We start from the raw sequence: 20,983 nt of genomic DNA, 5'->3' as shown, positions 1-20,983 counted from the left end.
CTGCTCTAGCACCTTGAAACTGGGAGTTTATTGCAGTTGAAGGTCTGAACATCATATGCTTATCTATTAAACACATTTCAGTCCAAGACGATTAATTGGTAAAACCAACCACTGAAACCTGTTTGTATTTTTTCCAAGTAATTGTGTGCATACTTATATTTTCTGTAGAAATTATTTCACTGTTTATAGATAGGACTCAAAGCAATTTTGAAGGGACCAAAATTTTAAACACAACAAAAAGGGGACCAGGAGCAGCTTGTTCACTGTATCAGGAAACTTCATTTAGTACTTTTGGTAAAACTTTATTATTCAAGTTTAGATGTAAATGACCTCATTTCTGTCTGAAATAGCTTTCATGGAAGATACAGAAAGAATGTGTAGGTGTGATAAAAAAAAAGAAATAAACATCACTAAATTACATGCATGATGAAAGTCAGGAGCATGTCCCAGTTGCTTTAAAGGCAGAGGCAGTGGTTCCTTTTGCATTCCTCGGGATTTTGATTTTTTTATTGGGATATATCATTGAATAATATAAGATTTGAAAACCAAAAAAAACCTGTAAAAGCTATGATTCATTTCCCGATTTCTCAATGTTTTTAAGCTCCTGGAAACACTGCCTCTGCATTGAAACAAGACTGTGTTTCATTATAAGACTGATGTATGATGCTACTGGAAAATGCAATAAACAAAGTCAACAGTAAACAGCGATTCCAACATCACTTGATAAGAACCATCAACTTTCAAATTGTTTCACTTGAAACATAATATTGAAAAGCAATTAACAAATGTGCATATAGTCTTTTCAAGCTTAACAATATGAATTAAGAGCTTTGATAGATAACACAAGGTACATTAATATTCATTAAGTGGAATGCATAGTGCTACCCTCTTTTCCCCCTATTTAAGCATGAAAATACGTTCAGCTATTTTTCATCCATACTTTGCATTAGCAACAACCATAGTTATTTCATGTTGGTATTCAGGGCTACTATGTGAAAGAAAAAAAATTCTAATGAAATAGAAATAGGTGCTTCATTACTTCTTTTGCTACATTTGCACATGTAAACAGCTAGAAAAGAATCAGTATTCTGACTCTAAAGCATAATGCAATATTTTTGTTGCATACTTTATAGAAAACAATTATACAATGTGTCAGGCACCATCATTTTCAAATGTTTTACATTTACTCTTTTTTAGAAAAATAATATTCTGATTGTTCTCCCAAATTCTAAAATGCAACATGTACTCATTGTGTTACAGTACTAAAAGTTCTATTCTTTAGGTTTGCAATTTTTATCAGATTGCACATTTCTATGCAGGCCCCTCTGAATGTGTGTCATAAAGTCATACTTGTCTGTACACAAATGCTGGCATATGCTACACTGGAAAGGTCCACTTTCACCATGGCAACTCATATGCAATGCATACATCACTTCATCCATAAAGAGAATGCTGCAATGAACACACTTCGTCAGTGATTCATCTTGAGTGCCTCGGTCAACTTTGTCCGGAGTTTTTACCACATTTTCTACGCTCTCCTCCATCGTGGTTACCGATGCATTAACTTTGTCCTTTGCGGCACCATTTGCAGTTGGTCCTGATCTGGAATGCTTTGTTGCCAGATCCAAAGGAATGTCATTATCAGATCCAAGGGATGAGAAAGTTGGAGGCAGGTTAAAGGCAGGATAAGGCACGAAGTTTTGGCAAGGATTTGGTAGGCCAGACACATGGTAGTGTGGATTCCCACCGACAGACAATTTATACTTACTCCAGAACCTCAGCCAATCAGCTTCATTTTGTAAATCACTATGCACAAACTGAAATCCAAACAAAGGATACTGGTACTTTTCAATAGGGCTTCCTGGAGGCGAGTAATTTGGGTGCTTTGTGGGTCGAAGGTATTTTTCAATAGGACTCCCTCGTTCCGAACTTGCTTTCCCTTCTGATACAGGCAAACTATTTCCTGGGTCTACACAGCTTTCCTGAGGGCTCTTAACTTGACCGTGCAGAGGCTGCATTCTTCTGTGAAGGTCTCCAGTCTGGCCAACCACCAATGTAGACTGGCCCTGATGTGGCTTGCTCACTGAACCGTATAGATCAAGCTTGCTCAGATTAGACTGCTGCTGCTCCCGGTGCTGACTCTCTGAAGAGTGTTCCTCCGATTTCCTTTCTAGTGAGTTGTCATTCAGTTGCTCTTCGTTGCTTACTCTCTGCTGTTTGTTGACCTGATCTGTCTGGAGTACGTCAGGGTTAAGTCGCTTTCTTGTCCGCCTTCGAATAATCTGCTCCCCATTACTTTGCTTTATAATATTTAAAGGCCTTGGAGTCTAGAAACAAGCAAAAACAGGCAGATTGTAATTAACACTTGCACAATTCATGCTATTTTTCATTAAATTGTAAGTGTACAGACTAATTGACCATGAAAATGGAATTAGGTTTGGGGGGGGGGGGGGGGGGGAGCACACAAGTTCATTCAAGCCCAAAAACAAGGGAATTATACATTTATATAATTGTTCACAAACATGTTGTTTTGTATAACAAATAGTATAAGTTTATACTTGCTCCTGTTTATTTTTTTTAAATTGCAACAGCCTGAGGTAACCAGACAAGTAATTAGATGGATTTGTTACCATGAACAAAGGATGAGCAAGGTCAAAACTAGAATTCTGATGTAATAGAATACAGATTAGGAAGATACAGTTTAATTACCTGCTTTTCTGATGAAAAAAAATCAATAGTCTACATTATTGAAGGTGTAGCATTAAAGTTATATTTTCACCATGGCTCATTTAGTGACTGTGTAACTGTGAGCACTCCAGTCTACTGTGGTAAAGAACATGCTTTAAACTTCACTGTAAACAGCTGTCTATACAATGGCTGCAAATACAGCAAATGCATATTCAATTAGGGGGACAGCTGTCTACAGAGAAATGGACAATATAGAAAAGCAGAAGAGTGTAAAATTATTGGGTGAAACATCCCACACTGTGAGTCTACTGTACCAGTGTCAGCAGCAGTACTTGATATCGGTGTGACAGTGACGGTCACAAAGTCCACGACAAGCATATGCATTAAATGATGTGTGTAGCAGGAGCATCAATTTGAAAGGAAAAGTTGCTACTTCCCCCAACCCCCCTTTCCTGCCGACTACAGGTCTAGGTCACTGAAGAATTTCTCTCCCGACGACCCTATTTCCTGGAAGATGGTGGTAGGTTTGAAGTGGTGGTGGTAAAGACCCAAATGAAAGTTCCGCAATGGGGCCATGGGGTATCTTCTACCTGCACACCTCTATGTCAATGGGGTGTGGCAAGCAGAGTTACGAAGCTTCCATAGGAAATTTCACTGTCCACTTCCTGAAAGTATGCCTGCTGAGTAGGCATATAGCAGGTATAGGCTCCAATATAGACCCCAAACTGCAAAAGAGGGAGCAGATAATTGATCTCAGAGGGATTTGTACTTTTTGGACAGTCCAGTCGCAACTTTGAGAGATGTAGTGTCGGGCAGTTCTTTGTCTGGCAGGCTGGGGCTCCTGTGCTGGGTAAAAACATCATAAGTGTTGCTTTGACTTTCTCAGCTTTCCATTGGGCTGGGCACTAGTCATGCACCCTTAAAGGTGCCAGTGGCCCTAAGTACGGATATGCTCCCGATCCCCAGCACAGGGCTTACGACTACTCGCATGTATGGGTGGGCAGGGGGTGGTCCGCTCTGATGCTCTTGCACCGGTGGAATGTCTATCCCTGAGGAATTAGACATCCTATATTCTTACACGTACTGCAAATGGAGAGTGTATATTCATTAGCAATGGTGGCTGTTACCGTTTTTGGAATTTTACACCATTTATCTTGGGTTCAGCATCACTAGCCATTCTTATAAGTGGACCTCATCTCCCCTACAAACTGGAGTGCATTTACCCACCCGATATCTAAGTAAATGTAGTTAGACCTACGAGAATGCTTGTTATTATACTCCAAGCACCTGGATGTGTTACATGCCACCATGTGAACTGCTCCCCTTTGGTTGGTGGACAAATTTCTTGACCCTTTGAACAATTTCAAACACTCAACAATCTGTAAGATAGGGCCCCATCCAAGGGCAATGGTAGCAATCAACCAATACATATCAAGACCTTTCTGAACTATGCATTCCGTCTGCCTTGCCTTGAGGTGTGTACTTCAGCTAAGTATTTTCTGTAGCCTGCAGAAACAGCTAGCAGTAACCAATTTTACCTTGTGTGCGAGTGTTCTGTGACCAGCAGGAAAAGAAATCCAATAACTAATCCATCATGTGTTCTATTTTTATTGTAGGAACAAATAATGTCTCAGCAATATCATATCACTAGTCGGCTGCTTTTTCTGCAATGAGATACTGGAATTTTACCCATAGTTTACGTGATTACTATCTCTTCTTGTGAACTCTTTTAAAAAAAAAACTAGTATACTTTGATCATGCAGCTTCAGGTTGTGCAGATGTCTCTGAAAAGTGTTTCAGGACCGGGCCTGGATGGGAGGAAGTGTGCCAGGATCATCACCGTCTGGCCCAATTAGCCCATCAGCTATTTTTGTTGTTGCATATTTAAAGCGGATAATACATCCGTGAGACCTTCACTACTACTTCATATGGCTGAAGTAGATGTAGAGCAACAACTATAATATTACATTTAGGTGGTTATGCCAGATAATTACATCAGAAATAGCGGAGTGTATTGTTGTAATGCTTCCTTTGTATTTGTGAATGGGGCATTGAGTCATTATATCTTCCATGGTCTGTTCTCGGTGACCATAGTCGCACACCGGAGAGTTTTTAATTCTACATTTGTGCATCAAATACCCGCTTCTTTGATTTGTGCGGCTGTGCTATAGGGTTACCTATAAGCTTCGCGGAAGATCAAAGCCAGGGATCTTCCACATCGGGTCTTTCACGAGGGGTTTGTTTGTGACTTCTTATGAACTCCATTCGGCCCCCCAAGCATCGCCAGAGTTGAAGCTGCATTGTCGAAGGATCCAGAAGAGTTTGTTCAACTTCAAATGGTGGTGAGTGGAATATATTTCATGTATATAATCTAAATCAATATACTACAATTCTTTGTATGACTGGGAACTTGGCGGGAGAGGGTAGATATATTCAAGATGGCTGTACGAGCACTGGATACAAGAGACCTACCTGAGCTTTATACAAGATTTAAAATATATATTTTACTTCCTACTCTTCCCAAAAGCATTTTATCCTTGAGAGAACAGACTATGTGCTATTAGAGGCTTGGGGAAGGCAAGGCCAGGAGAGAAGCTGCTCTGAGATAACTGGGTACTTGTGCAGATGTGTTTGTGTTTGTGAATACTGAGCCAGTTGAGTGACAGCACTGTGGGCAGATTACCTGACAAGGAGGGTAGATAGAACACAAGACTAATTATAATGTGCTGTACCAGTGGGTTTGTCATGCTGGGGCTGCTGAGAAAGGGTCCCAGTCAGATTATGAATGATCAATGTTACATTATCTGCAAACCATTATACAAATGATTTCCATTCCATGAAAAGGATTTGAGAGTTTCATTTAGTAGCAAAATGATAATTTGCTGCAATGAATCACTTAAATCCCTTTTACATTGTGGAACTACTCCAGTGCTGAGGCTTCAGGCTGCTCCCATTTACATTCGGCAGTGGATTCAAAACGTTGGCAGCAACAGGAAATGAACTGTGACTTCTCCCCTCAATATCAGGAGAAGATTCCTCCAGGTTAGCAATGTACACAAGCACACTGTTGGCCTCTTAGACAGGCGATGTTAATTGGCCCGCAGGAGTAGGGGAGCAAATGCAGCTCGAGGTGGTTGCCTGTCCTTCTCAAAGCTTGTATATTGCTTCATTTATGCCGTAGCGATGCCTTGGATGGAATGGCTTGTCATAGTGTACAAGCCCATTCCAATATGTATTTAACATGCAAAAACTGATTAGAATATGAAAATCACTGAGAATGTCTAACTAAATATGCTTTATCAAGTGCCAAAGACAGTCACAATTAATTTGTAATGCAATTTTTTGTGAATAGGGTCTGTCTTGGTTGTGAAATGAAAACCAGATTTCCACTACTGATTCAATATGGAGAAATACATGTTTATCTATCTATGAAGAATGTATTGGTGATTCTAACTTAATTTCACATCATTTTGATGCTGTTATGTTTTGAAGATTATACTACTACTACTGCTACTAATATATTTCTCTTAGTAAAGCACTCTTTATTGGCCTGGTTGACTCTGGGCTCAAGAGGGCTCCTGCTCTAAATTGCTATCGAATGACAACTGCTGGGAAGTCATGCGTGTATACATCAGGTGAGAACAGGATCAGCCCCAGTTATGAGCATAAGAACATAAGAAATAGGAGCATGAGTAGGCCATGCTCCGCCATTCAATAAGATCATGGCTGATCTGATCCTGACCTCAACTCCATTTCCCTGCCCGCTCCCCATAATCCTTGACTCACTTATCTTTCAAGAATCTGTCTATCTCCACATTAAATACATTCAATGACCCAACCTCCACAGCTCTCTGAGGTAGAGAATTCCAAAGATTCACGACACTCAGAAGAAATTCCTCCTCATTTCCGCTTTAAATGTGCGACCTCTTATTCTGAAACTATGCCCTCTAGTTCTAGATTACCCCACGAGGGGAAATGTCCTCTCTGCATCTACCCCATCAAGACCCCTCAGAATCTTATACGTTTCAATAAGATCACCTCGAAGTCTTCTAAACTCCAATCAGAATAGGCCCAACCATCTCAACCTTTCTTCATATGACAACCCCTTCATCTCAGGAATCAACCTCGTGAACCTTTTTAAAACTGCCTCCAGTGCAAGTATATCCTTCCTTAAATAAGGAGACCAAAACTGTCCGCAGTACTCCAGGTGTGGTCTCACCCGTTGTAGCAGGACTTTGCGACTTTTATACTCCATCCCCCTTGCAATAAAGGCCAACATTACATTTGCCTTTCTAATTACTTGCTATACCTGCATACTAACTTTTTGTGTTTCATGTACAAGGACCCTTAGATGCCCCTGTACCATCACATTTTGTAATCTCTCCCCACTTAAATAATAATTTGCTTTTTTATTTTTCCTACCAAAGTGGATAACCTCACATTTTCCCACATTATACTCCATCTGCCACATTTTTGCCCACTCACTTAGCCTGTCTATATCCCTTTGTAAATTTTCTTTGTGTCCTCCTCACAATTTGCTTTCCCACCCATTTTGCATCATCAGCAAACTTTAGCTACATTACACTCGATCCCCTCATCCAAGTCATTAATATAGATTGTAAATAGTTGAGGACCCAGCACCGATCCCTGTGGCACCCCACTAGTTACAGTTTGCCAACCTGAAAATGACCCATTAGTTAGCCAATGCTCTCTCCATGCTAATATATTATCCCCAGCCCCGTGAGCTCTTATCCTGTGCAGTAACATTTTATGTGGCACCTTATCAAATGCTTTCTGGAAATCCAAATACACGACATCCACTGGTTCCCCCTTATCCACCCTGCTCGTTACATCCTCAAAAAACTCCAGCACATTTGTCAAACATAATTTCCCTTTCATAAAACCATGCTGACTATGCTTGATTGCGTTATGATTTTCTAAATGTCCTGCTACTATTTCCTTAATGATGGACTCCAGCATTTTCCCAATGACAGATGTTAGGCTAACTAGTCTATAGTTTCCTGCTTTCTGTCTCCTTCCTTTCTTAAATAGGGGGCGTTACATTTGTGGTTTTCCAGTCTGCTGGGACCTCCCCAGAATCCAGGGAATTTTGGTAAATTACAACCAATGCATCCACTATCTCTGCAGCCACCTCTTTTAAGACCCTAGGATGCAGGTCATCAGGTCCAGGGGACTTGTCCGCCTTTAGTTCCATTAGTTTACCGAATACTTTGTCTTTAGTGATAGTGATTGTTTGAAGTTCTTCCCTCCTTATAACCCCTTAATTATCCATTATTGGGATGCTTTTAGTGTCTTCTACCGTGAAGACCGACACTAAATATTTGTTCGAAGACTCTGCCATTTCTCAATTTTCCATTATTAATTCCCCAGTCTTATCCTCTAAGGATGCAATGTTTACTGTAGCTACACGCTTCCTTTTTATATACCAGTAGAAGCTCTTACTGTCTGGTTTTATATTTCTTGCTAGTTTACTCTCATAAGCTATCCTCTCTCTATCATTTTTTTTTTTAAGTCGGTCTTTGTTGGTTTCTCAAAATTTCTCACTCCTCTGGCCTTCCACTGTTCTTTAAAACATTGTATGCCTTTGTTTTCAATTTGATACCATCCTTAAGTTCCTTAGTTAGCCACAAATGGTTTATCCTTCTCTTGGAGTCTTTCTTTCTTACTGGAATATATTTTTGCTGAGAGTTATGAAATATCTCCTGAAATGTTTGCCACTGCTCATCTCCCATCTTACCCTTTAATCTATTTTCCCAGTCCACTTTAACCAGCTCTGCCTTTGTCATGTATGTACATGCTGTTTGTAGCCACCAGATGGTGTCATTGCTGGAGGCCACTGAGCAGCACGCTCTGGTATAAAAGGACAGCCATTTTGTGAGTCAGACACTTTGGGCCAAAATAAAGCAGAAGCAAGGTTGTACCTTGCTTAAACAGTACTCAGTTTGAACCTTTATTGCATACATAACATTTGGCGACGAGAATATAAGATCCTTTGTTTGCAAAATGAGCACGATTGGATTTTTAGAGCGATTCGTGGAGGGAGAAGATTGGGCAGACTTTATGAGCCGTTTGAACCAGTATTTCATGGCCAACAAAATTGAGGGGGTCGAAGATGCAGATCGGTGCCGGGCTGTGTTCCTCACTGTGTGCGGTTCAAAGATCTACAGTCTGATAAAGAATCTGCTCATGCCTAGCGATCCAACAGAGAAAACGTACAAGGATTTGTGTACATTGGTATGGGAGCACCTTAAGTCAGACGACGGCATCATCATCTCGAGATACAGGTTTTATACACATGTTCGATCGGAGGGCCAGAGCACGGCGGAATTCGTTGCCAACCTGAGATGTCTAGCGGGAACGTGCAAGTTCGGGATGGTGTTGGTAGACATGTTGCAGGACTTCTTTGTTATCGGTATCAACTACGAGGTGATCCTGCGCAAACTTCTGGCGGTGGAGGAGTTGGATTTAAAAAGGGCCATCTAGATCATTCAATCATGTATGACGATGGACAGGAGTCTAAAGCAAATGTTGGGGAAGAACCGAACCTCGGCAAGTACTGTAAATGCGATTGATTCGCCGTTTGGCAGAGCGACACATGGCAGGACCTATCTGGCTGCGTTCGCACAACCTGTGGCTGCCCAAAGACCACCAGCGGGAATGTATCCGACTTCTCTGTGTTGGCGTTGTGGGGGAAATCATCGGCACCAGCAGTGCCGATTTAACCAATATAGTTGCAAAGGCTGTCTGAGAGTGGAGCATCTCCAGCACAAGTGTCTGCAGACTGTGAGGCCCAGGCTGAGCCCTGTTAACGACAAGCTGTGCACGTACACCAAAGAACTGATAAAGGTGATTGGTAGTGCACAAATTAATGTGTCGTATAACGGTGCGGTTCACGAGTTACCGTTGTGGATTGTTCCAGGCAATGGCCCAAAGCAGCTTGGCAGGAGCTGGTTGGAGAAAGTCAGATGCGACTCGAATGACATAGACATTGTCGTCGGAGGAAGATACATGTGCCCAAGTATTGAGCAAGTTCCCCTCGCTGTTCGAACTGGGTATTGGCAACTTCACGGGAGCCAAGGTGCAGATCCACGTGATTCAGATGCAAGGCCCATTCATCATAAAGCTTGGGCAGTGCCGTATATGATGAGGGAGAAGGTTGAAACTGAACTGGACAGACTCCAACATGAAGGGATCATATCACCGGTCAAATTTAATGAATGGGCCAGCCCTATTGTTCCTGTGCTGAAAAGTGATGGCACAGTCAGAATCTGTGGAGACTACAAGGCTACGATCAACAGGGTTTCGAAACAAGATCAGTACCTGTTACCGAAGGCTGATGACTTGTTTGCGACGCTAGCCGGAGGGAAGTCGTTCACAAAACTGGACTTGACATCAACCTATATGACGCAGGAGTTGGTCGAGATGTCGAAGATACTTATGTACATTAACACGCACAAAGGATTGTTTATTTACCATAGGCGCCCGGTGGAATTTGCTCGGCTGCAGCAATATTCCAGAGGAATATGGAAAGTCTACTGAAGTCCGTTCCCAGAACCGGCATGTTCCCAAGATGACATCCTGATCACCGGTCGTGACTCCAAGGAACATCTGAACAACCTGGAAGAGGTTCTACTGCGTTTGGACAGAGTGGGACACAGATTTAAACGCCCGAAGTGTGTCTTCATGGCATCGGAGGTCGAATTCCTCAGGAGGAAAATTGACTCTGATGGCATCAGACCAACTGACGTGAAAACCAAAGCCATCAAGAATGCATACTGTTATGTATGTAGAAAGAGTCAGACTGAACACTGTGAGCTCAAAGTAAAGTGTGACCTTAGTCTTTAATTGCAGGTCTCCAGAGTGCCTCTCCAACCTGTGAAGCCTCCTTAAATACCTGTGCTCCCAAAGGATTATGGGATCCCTTGGGACTCCAGGCGGTGAGCCCTCTGGTGGCTGTACAGAGTAAATGCAAGTTAACAAATATAATAACACTCCCCCCCGCCACAAAGTCAATAGTGTAACTATTTACATCGTGAGTCGATCTGGGGCCCTTCTTGCCCTGGTTGATCGTCTCAGTGTGAAAGCTAGTATTGTTGAATCATTTGTTGGGCCCTCACTGGGCTGTGTATGCTGGGGGATCAAAAAAGGAAGGGTCCAAGGTGGGTTGCTCAGGATAACCCGTGAATCTGAATTTGATTTGGTCCAAGTGTTTCCGGTGAATGAGTCCATTTGAAAGTTTGACCTGAAACACCCTGCTCCCCTCTTTGGCCACGACAGTGCCGGGAAGCCACTTGGGACCTTGTCCATAATTCAAACAAATACAGGATAATTGATTTCAATCTCGCGTGACACAGTTGCGCTATCATGGTATGCACTTTGTTAAAGCCGCCTGCTCTCTACCTGTTTATGTAGATCAGGGTGAACTAATGAGAGCATTGTCTTAAGTGCTCTTTTTATGAGCAGTTCAGCAGGTGGGATCCCAGTGAGCGATTGGGATCTCGTGCGGTAGCTAAGCAGCACTCGGGATAGGCGAGTCTGCAGTGAGCCTTCAGTTACTCTCTTCAAGCCTTGTTTGATGGTTTGCACTGCTCTCTCTGCCTGACCACTGGACGTTGGTTTAAATGGGGGCAGATGTGACATGTTTGATCCCGTTACGGGTCATGAATTCTTTGAACTCAGCACTGGTAAAACATGGCCCGTTGTCACTCACCAGGATATCGGGTAAGCCGTGAGTGGCAAACATGGCCCGCAGGCTTTCAGTAGTGGCAGCAGACGTGCTAGCCGACATTATCTCACATTCAATCCACTTGGAATACACGTCTACAACTACAAGGAACATTTTACCCGAGAATGGGCCTGCATAGTCGATGTGCACCCTAGATCATGGTTTGGAGGGCCAAGACCATAAACTTACCGGCGCCTCCCTGGGTACATTGCTTAACTGCGAGCATGTATTACATCTGTGAACGCAGGATTCTAAGTCTGCATCGATACCGGGCCACCACACGTGGGATCTGGCTATCGCTTTCATCATTACGATGCCTGGGTGGGTACTGTGGAGGTCATTGATGAAGGTGTCTCTGCCCTTCTTGGGGACCACTACAGAAGGCAGTCTGCCTGTATAGACATTTCATCTGTGCGCCAACTGGAATGGCTTTATCTCTTCCTGCATTTCCATTGGACCAGCTCCCATGAAGCACACAGCTTTTGACTAGCGATAATAAGGGGTCCTGGCTTGTCCAGGTTTTCATCTGCCGGTCAGTGACGGGTGATTGCTCACTCTCAAATGCTTCCATAACCATGACTAGATCTGCGGGCTGCTTCATTTCCACCCCCGTGGTGGGTAGTGGCAGCCCACTGAGAGCGTCGGCGCAGTTTTCTGTGCCTCGCCTGTGGCAGATGGCGTAGTTGTATGCGGACAAAGTAAGCGCCCTTCTTTGGATGTGGGCCGATGCGTTGGTATTTATCTCTTTACTCTCGGAAAACAGGGATATATGTGGCTTATGGTCAGTTTCCAATTTGAATTTTAGCCCAAACAGGTATTGATGCATTTTCGTTACACCATAGACACACGCTAATGCTTCTTTCTCAATCATGCTGTAGGCTCTCTCAGCCTTAGACACACTCCTGGATGCATAAGCAACAGGTTGCAGTTTGCGAAATCATTAGCTTGTTGCAATACACACCCGATGCCATATGATGATGCAGCACATGCTCATACCAAACGCTTACATGGATCATACAACACAAGCAATTTGTTTGAATATAACAATTTTCTCGCTTTTACAAAGGCATTTTCTTGGCTTTTGCCCCGAACCCATTCGTTCCCTTTTCGTAGTAAGACATGCAGTGGTTCTAACAGTGAGCTGAGACCCGGTAAGAAGTTACCAAAGTAGTTCAGGAATCCCAGGAACGACCGCAGCATTCTGTGGCCTCGGTGCGTTCTTGATTGCCTCTGTCTTCACGTTGGTGGGCCTGATGCCATCCGGCGCAATCCTCCTTCCCAAGAACTCCACTTCAGGTACCAGGAAAACGCACTTCAAGCGTTTTAACCTGAGCCCCACGTGATTGAGTCGACTAAGAACCTCCTCCAGGTTCTGCAGATGCTCGACTATGTTCCAACCTGTGACCAAGATGTTGTCCTGGAAGACCACGGTGTGGGGGACTGACTTCAGTAAGCTTTCCATGTTTCTATGGAATATCGCTGCCGCTGATCGGATTCCAAACGCACATCTGTTATAATCAAAAAGACCTTTGAGCGTGTTGATGCAGGTGAGAGCCTTTGATGATTCCTCCAGTTCCAGCGTCATGTATGCTGAGGTCAGATCCAGATTCGTGAACGACTTTCCTCCCACCAGCGTTGCAAAGAGGTTGTCGGCCTTTGGTAGCGGGTATTGGTCCTGCAGGGAGAAACGATTGATAGTTACTTTGTAATCACCACAGATTCTGATGGTGCCATCTCCCTTGAGGACTGGGACGATAGGACTGGCCCACTCGTTGAACTCGATCGGTAAAATGATGCCCTCTCTTTGCAGCCGGTCTAGCTCGATCTCTACCCTTTCTCTCATCATGTACGGTACTGGTCTCGCCTTGTGATGGATGGGTCGCGCCCCCAGAATTAGATGGATCTGCACTTTTGCTGCTTGGAATTTCCCGAACAGCTAAGGAAATTTGTTTAAGACCTGGGCACACGAAGTGTCGTCAGCGGGTGATAGCGCTCGCACGTTGTCCCAGTTCCAGCATATCTTTCCCAGCCAGTTCCTGCCGAGCAGCGTGGGACAATCGCCCGGTACCACCCAAGAGTGGTAAGCTCGTGCACCGCCGATTACAGTAGCACTGCCAATTACAGGAATCAGTTCTTTTGTGTAAGTTCTTAGTTTCGTGCAAACTGGAGTTAAGACTGGCCTTGAGACTTTATTGCACCACAATCTTTCGAAAGTCTTTTTGCCCATGATAGACTGGCTCGTGCCCGTATCCAGCTCCATTGACACCGGGACTCCATTTAGTTCAACATTCAGCGTTATCGGGGGACAATTTGTGGTGAATGTGTGCACCCCACGTACCTCTGCCTCCTCGGTCTGAGGCTCTGGTTCATCGTGATCCTCCGTGGATCTGTCCTCCTCTGTAACATGATGGTTTGCATGTTTAACAGGATTTGCAGCTCGCCTGCACACTCGTTGGAGGTGTCCCATTGTTCCACAGCCCTTGCAAACGTATCCTTTGAATTGGCATGAATGGAAATGATGATCACCCCCGCAGCAACAACAAGGTGTTAATGGCCTTGCATTCATCACCCTTGATGGTGGACTCTGAGTCATCTGCGGACGTGCAGCTGCAGGTATGTGTGACCTGCCCTGTACATTACGATTCGAAAACATCACTCTGTTCACAGTACTGGTAGCAGCACTTGTGTGCTGGGAGATTTGCTTAATATTGTCACTGGTGGCAATGAACACCTGGGCTATCACTATGGCCTTGCTCAAGGTTGGGGTCTCGACAGTCAAAAGTTTACGAAGTATGGTTTCGTGGCCAATGCCAAGTACGAAAGAGTCTCTGAGCATGTGCTCCAAATGTCCTTCAAATTCGCAATGTCCTGCAAGGCGTCTTAGCTCAGCGACATAACTCGCCACTTCCTGGCCTTCAGACCTTTTGTAGGTGTAGAACCGGTACCTCGCCATCAGAACGCTTTCCTTCGGGTTCAAATGCTCTCGGACCAGTGTGCACAAATTGCCATACGATTTCTCCGTGGGTTTCGCTGGAGTGAGCAGAACCTTCATGAGATCAGACGTTGGTGCCCCACAGACGGTGAGGAGGATTGCCCTTCATTTGGCAGCGTTCTCTTCCCCATCTAGCTCGTTGGCCACGAAGTATTGGTCGAGTCACTCCACAAAAGTTTCCCAATTATTTCCCCCTGAGAATTTCTGCAGAATGCCCACTGTTCTCTGCATCTTTGGATTCGCTATCTGTATCTCGTCGCCAGTTGTTATGTATGGAGAAAGAATCAGACTGAACACTGAGCTCAAAGTAAAGTGTGACCTTAATCTTTTATTGCAGGTCTCCAGAGTGCCTCTCCAACCCGTGAGGCCTCCTTAAATACCTGTGCTCCCAAGGGATTATGGGATCACTTCGGACTCCAGGGGATGAGCCCTCTGGTGGCTGTACAGAGTAAATACAAGTTTACATATATAACACACCTAAGCCACAGAACATGACAGAGCTGCGTTCGTTCCTGTGTCTACTCAACTACTTTGGTAACTTCCTACCTCAATTGAGCACCTTACTTGAACCATTGCACATGCTATTGAGAAAAGGCAACAACTGGGTGTGGGGTGCATTGCAAGACAGAGCCTTCGAGAAAGCCACCAATCTGCTTTGCTCGAACAAGCTGCTGGTACATTATGACTCATGTAAACATTTAATTTTGGCCTGTGACGCATCGTCATATGGAATTGGTTGTGTGTTACAACAAGCCAATGAGTCGGGGAAACTTCAACCTGTCACGGATGCATCCAAAAGTTTGTCTAAAGCAGAAAGAGCCTACAGCATGGTAGAAAAAGAAGCTTTAGCGTGTGTGTATGGTGGTAAAAAGATGCATCAATCCCTGTTCGGTCTGATGTTCGAATTAGAGAGCAACGGTATCACTACCAACGCTTCATCCCGCATCCAAAGGTGGACGCTGACATTATCTGCCTACGATTATGTCATTCGCCACAGACCTGGCACAGAGAATTGTGCCGATGCTTTGAGCAGCTTGCTGTTGCCCACACCAGAGGTGTAAACTCCACAACCGGCAGATTTAATGTTAATCATGGAGGCTTTTGAGAGTAAAGATACCCCCATCACGGCTCAACAAGACCAGACCTAGACCAGCCAGGACCCGATATTATCGGTGGTAAAGGATTGTATCCTCAAAAGGAAATTGGCCTGCTATACCTAAGCAAATGTGCGAGGAGGCCAAACTGTACATTCGTCACAAGGACAAACTGTCCATTCAAGCAGGTTGCATATTGTGGGGCAATCGAGTTGCAATGCCTAAGAAAGGGAGAGAGAAGTTTGTGCGCGAGTTACACAGCACACATCCTGGCATAGTGATGATGAAGGCCATCACCAGGTCCCACGTATCGTGGCCAGGAATTGATTCTGAGCTGGAAGCATGCGTGCATTAGTGCAACACCTGCATGTAGTTCAACAAAGCACCAGGGGAATCGTGACTGAGTCTGTGGTCATGGCCATCCAAACCTTGGTCCATTTTGCAAGTCCCTTCCTGGGCAAGATGTATTTAGTGGTGGTGGACACTTATTCGAAGTGAATAGAATGCATAATCATGTCATCCAGTACGTCCATGCAACCATAGAGAATCTCAATGTCATGTTCGCGACACATAGTCTGCCTGACATAGTGGTAAGCGACAATGGGTCGGGTTTCACCAGTCAGGAGTTTCAGGAGTTTGTAAAACTTAATGGCATAAAATATGTAAGGCCAGCACTGTTCAAGCCTGCGTCCAACGGGCAAGCAGAACGTGCAGTACAAATTATCAAGCAAAGCATGAGGAGAGTAACCCAAGGACCTGCTTGTCTTCCATACTGCTGAGTTACAGGACAAGGCCCCACAACACTCACAGGGGTCTCGCCTGCTGAACTCATGATGAAAAGAAGTCTTAAGACCAAGTTATCTCTTATACACCCGGATTTAAGTAATCATGTTGAATACAGAAGACAGAGTCAACAAGGGTACCACAATTGCACAACTGTGTCACGCGAGATTTCTGTTGATGACCCTGTATGTGTGTTAAATTATGGTCAGGATCCCAAATGGATCGGTGGTACGGTCATGCCCAAGGAGGGCAACAGAGTATTTGTTATTAAGCTGAAGAATGGGCAAATTTTGCAGGAAACACATGGATCAAACAAAGCTGAGGCAAACAGACGAGCCAGAGCAGTCAGACGAAGAAACCGTCGACGACCAATCAACATACCAGCAGCCTTCAGTGGACTCAAGGGTCATCAGTGAACCCGGAATTTCCACCACGGTCTTGTTCAATAAAAATGGACTTACAATTCCTGACATGGCCACTGCCACGCCCAACAAGTCAGCCATCCGGCCATCAGCCACAACAGACTCCGCACACTCACCCAAGGCCGGAAACGAACTGAGACGGTCAACCTGGGAGCGTAAAGCACCGGACCGTCTCAACCTGTGAAAGACTGTGATAAGATCTCAGAGGAGGATATTGTCATGTATGTACATGCTGTGTAAGATTCCAAAATTCGTGGAAACCCCCCCGTGTTTGGACTCAATGAAAAGGAAATTCGTTTGGGACTATTAAGCAGAAAGTTTGGGATCCTAAAATGCATATGGAAGAAATCTACGAGTTTTAACCAAGTTTGGGATTTTAAAAGGCAAGTTGGGTCTGTGAGGAAAAAGGCTGCAAGACCAGGGGATGGGATCGACCTCTGTAAAGCCAGTTTGGATATTGGAGTTAATCAAGTTGTCTGGGGAACTGTTTAACCTCAGTCGGGCTCCCAGAAAACATTAGCATTTAAACAATCAACCAGGGAAAAAACATTATTCGACCCACCCACAGGACCCAAATGTCACATACATATTCCAGCTCCTTTTCAACAGGTATAGAAATATTTGGCTCAAGCCAGACTTCCCGAAGCAAAAGCAGTGCTATCACAATGGACAAGAGCTCATCAACTCAGAAAAGTCTATCAACGCCAGATTAAAACACTTAATCAAGTTTCAGTTAGCTGGGCAGCAAAACTTAAACAAAAGAAACGTTAGATTTGGCACTAAGATTAAACAGCCTCTCAGAGTATAACTAAGGGCCGATCGTACCAAGAGGACTATTTTCTATTCTGAGAAAAACTTTTTCTGACCATCACTTCGGAACAAGATCAAAGATCGAGCACACGGTGAGAAAACGCAGGAAGAAACATCACGACATTGGAGAAAAGAACTTCAAAAACCAATCAGTGGAACATCCATACCAACTGACTTGGTAACAGCCATCAACCTGGTTGGCTTACCGTGACCGATGAAGCCAACCAGGATAATCAACCACCGCAAACCGGCTATAACCAAAGAACTCCGAAACCACGAAACAGCCCTAACTGTCAAAGGAAGGATCTGGTGAGCATGAATCTCTGGAACCCGAGAGTTGACCTAATTGGAGAGTAAGTGGGAGGTGGGAGGTATTTCTGTTGTGTTCATTACCTGTAATAAAGTATTCCCCATTGTTTAGAACCTTTTTGTAAGATTTTACAGTTTTATTGGAGCGTATTTGTGTTATTTGCTTTGTTGAATAAAATCCATACCTTCTTTGTACAAAACAGTTGTCTGCTGCACTTTATCACACCCTGATTAATAAATTCAAGGTCGAGAACCAGGGAATGGGAGCGACTCGCAACCGCTCTGGTCAGGAAAGCAAGCTGACAGACCCACCATCCCCTACAGAATGGCGAGCCAGCCTGGAGCTTGGTCAAAAGGGTGTGATGCAGTAAACACTGTTTTTGAGGAAAGAAGCAAAATGGGACAGAGGATTTCCTCTTACATATTCAAGAAAGTCAATATAACAAAGAAATGGGTACTGAACCTATTGTGCGCTGAGCGTCCTGTGTACGCTGCAGCCAAATGGACTGAGAGTAAGGACCATAAGCGCTCTGTGGAGAAAGCAATATGGTTAATCTGCCAACAACGACAGGTCCAGCAATTGAGTTGCTGGAGGCAGACCTCAGGGACTCGCGTGCCAGAGCTATCATGGGGGAGAGATTATTTGAGGAGTTAGGCAAGCAAAAGCAAGGGAAACTACAGTTAGTGGAAACACATAGAAGCCGCCAGAATTAACTTCAGTGCCAGGTCACCGAATCAAATGGTCAAGAACTGCTGTTGCGGGGAGAAAACGCCCGCCTCACCAGGATAATTAAAGTGCAGGAGGAGAGGTTAAGCGACGTCAAGGCAGCTTACAAAGTAGCAAGCACTAGGCGGTTTGAGTTGGGAGACCACAGCCCCTGCCAGCAACAAATAAATAGTCTGAACCTTGCTCTATCCAAGGCTAAAGGCATGGTATGCCTAATAAGCCCAGGTGTGGCCCGGGTGGACCTGGAAAAGCAGGGGGAAACCATTCGGTCGCCACCTGTGGCGCTGGGGAACACCCCGATTGGGCAGCAGGAGAGGAGAGCGGGGAGAGACTTTCAACCACTACCTGTGCCGCCGGGGTTGGACCCGGTTCGGCAGCAGGAGAGGCGAACGGTTTGTGAGGCGGGCAGGGATTGCGGACCACCACCACCACCTGTGGCGCCGGGATTTAGCTCGGTTTGGCAGCAGGGAGAGGTGGCGAGCCAATGCGAGAAGGGCCGGGACCAGGGCCGATGTGCCTGATCCGGCAGCAAAGGTTTGGCTCGTCCAACGGTGGTGGGGGCTAGGGGCCCCTCGAAAGTCACTTAGTAGTTCCCCATGGCACCCAACAGCTTAGGGCTATGGTAAGCCACCTGGGTAAGCTCACTCACAAAGGGGACCCCTCGGTCCACTTCATGGAGGTGGAACAGGCAGGGGGGATAAACAGTTGCGATGTCGTCGCCGAAATGGCCAAATTGCTTGTGTTTTCTATCGACAGCAGATTGTATCAGTCTCTCTCCACAAACACCAAGAGGGGGCAAGGCACATTTGCGGCCATCCAGGAAGAAATCCTGGAGGCTATGGGCCTCAACGATGGGAGCCTGTTTTCCCGAGTGGAGAGGACACTGCACCTTGCAAGAGAGACCCCGCAGGCATTCGCAGAGTGCCTGTGGTGGGGGCTTAAATCGGGATAACCGCGTCGGAGACCAAAGGGTTCGCTGGCTCCGTATCCTGGGTGACTCCAGAGACCTCCAGGCTACCGAGGAGACCGTGGTTAGGCAACTAACCCTGGCTTTTAGGAGCGGCCGAGGGATGGAGGAGATCTCACCCAAGGGGAGGGTACATGAGTTAAGGCCCCACCAAGCAAAGTGGGAATGGCACCAGGAAGGGGGTATCTCTTCCGACACCAAGCGTAACTGCTTTGGGTGCGGGAAAAGTGGACATTGGAGAAAGGATTGTAGGAACGCTTGGAAGGATAAGGTAGCTAAGGAACCCCCAGCACCTGCCCAAAAGGCCGGACCCGGAGCGCACTCTCCCTCTTCCTTCGAGGAGTTCGTGGCCGCGCTCCGGTCTGTATTGGGCGGCCCAAGGAAGATAGCTACGGCCATCAGGAGGGAAACCCCATCCGCTCCGCCAAATCCCGACCCAGGACTAGAACAGGCGCCGCCTGTGTACCTGTGTCCCCGAGAATACGATGCACACAAGAGACCGTGCGTTAAGATGGAGGTGGAGAAGGTGACAGAGATCTAGCTGCTAGATACTGGAGCTTCAAGCACCATTGTCTACGCAGATAACCCAGCCGCCTCACCTCTATCTAACAAGGTCCCGTACAGTCTAGTGGGTTTCACAGGGAATGAACAGGCTGGGTCGTTCTCCATTCCGCTACCATTGGGAACCGTCCTCAGGACAGGGATCCTCAGCCAGCAACCTCCGACTGTAGAAATCCCACAGGGGACGTTGCAGACTGTACAGATGGGGGTGATGAATTGTATTACTGGAGGGGCTATCCCACCAATTGTTTGGGACTCGGACGCACCCCCAGTAGCTGGAACCCTAAGAAGGACTCCCCGTACACCATGGCCAAAGACACCGTGGTCACCAGCACCCCAGTTTCAGTGGTTCAGCCCCGGGAGGGTTGCAACCCGTACAAGAATGCCCAATGTCAAGGATCATTCCAGGGATAGGGATCCCCAGCCGGCAGCCTCCGGCAGTGCAGAACTCACAGGAGAGGTCACGGTAAGCCAAGAGAATGACAAGGGTCCCCAGCCTGTGGCCTCAGGCTGCGCGGAACCTACAGGGCAGGACATAGACTCAGCAGCTACACAGAAAGGGGTAGTATGCTGTAATACAGGAAGAGCCATTCCCCCGTTCACCTGGGACTCAGGGAAACCCCAAATTACATTAAGAAGAACTCTACGGGTCCTGTGGTACCGGCCACCTTACACCCAGGCATACAAGCTGCCCAGAGGCCGCACAAGGCAGAGGCCGAACAGGAATTAGCCTGGCCGCCCGGAGATGGGCGGCAGATGTACATAGCGTTTTTGATGATTTAAGTGTGTTTTAAAATTTTTGGTAGTTTCAGTTTTAGAATTTAATTATTTTAGAAGTAAGTTTAAGATTGTAGAACTGGATCACCTTTGCCAAGCCAGAGAAC

The 20,983-nt window shown here is 45.5% G+C and overlaps 1 protein-coding gene across 7 annotated transcripts in view; it reads right to left on the bottom strand.

Annotated features, from left to right (window-relative positions):
- Window positions 1-254: 254 nt before the first annotated feature.
- The window catches only part of trps1 (trichorhinophalangeal syndrome I), a 267,639-nt gene continuing 246,910 nt past the window's right edge, over window positions 255-20,983 (bottom strand). For all 7 annotated transcript variants that reach the window (XM_070890764.1, XM_070890755.1, XM_070890737.1 and 4 more), the window contains exon 6: window positions 255-2,327. In XM_070890764.1, coding sequence (XP_070746865.1) covers window positions 1,272-2,327 — 1,056 coding nt within the window. In that variant the 3' untranslated portion in view covers window positions 255-1,271. The remainder of the gene's footprint in view (window positions 2,328-20,983) is intronic.

Source organism: Pristiophorus japonicus, chromosome 1 (genome assembly GCF_044704955.1).
Source record: "Pristiophorus japonicus isolate sPriJap1 chromosome 1, sPriJap1.hap1, whole genome shotgun sequence".
Lineage (NCBI taxonomy): Eukaryota > Metazoa > Chordata > Chondrichthyes > Pristiophoridae > Pristiophorus > Pristiophorus japonicus.
Note: the sequence above shows the minus strand (reverse complement) of the source record. Positions and strands in the feature narration are given on the sequence as shown.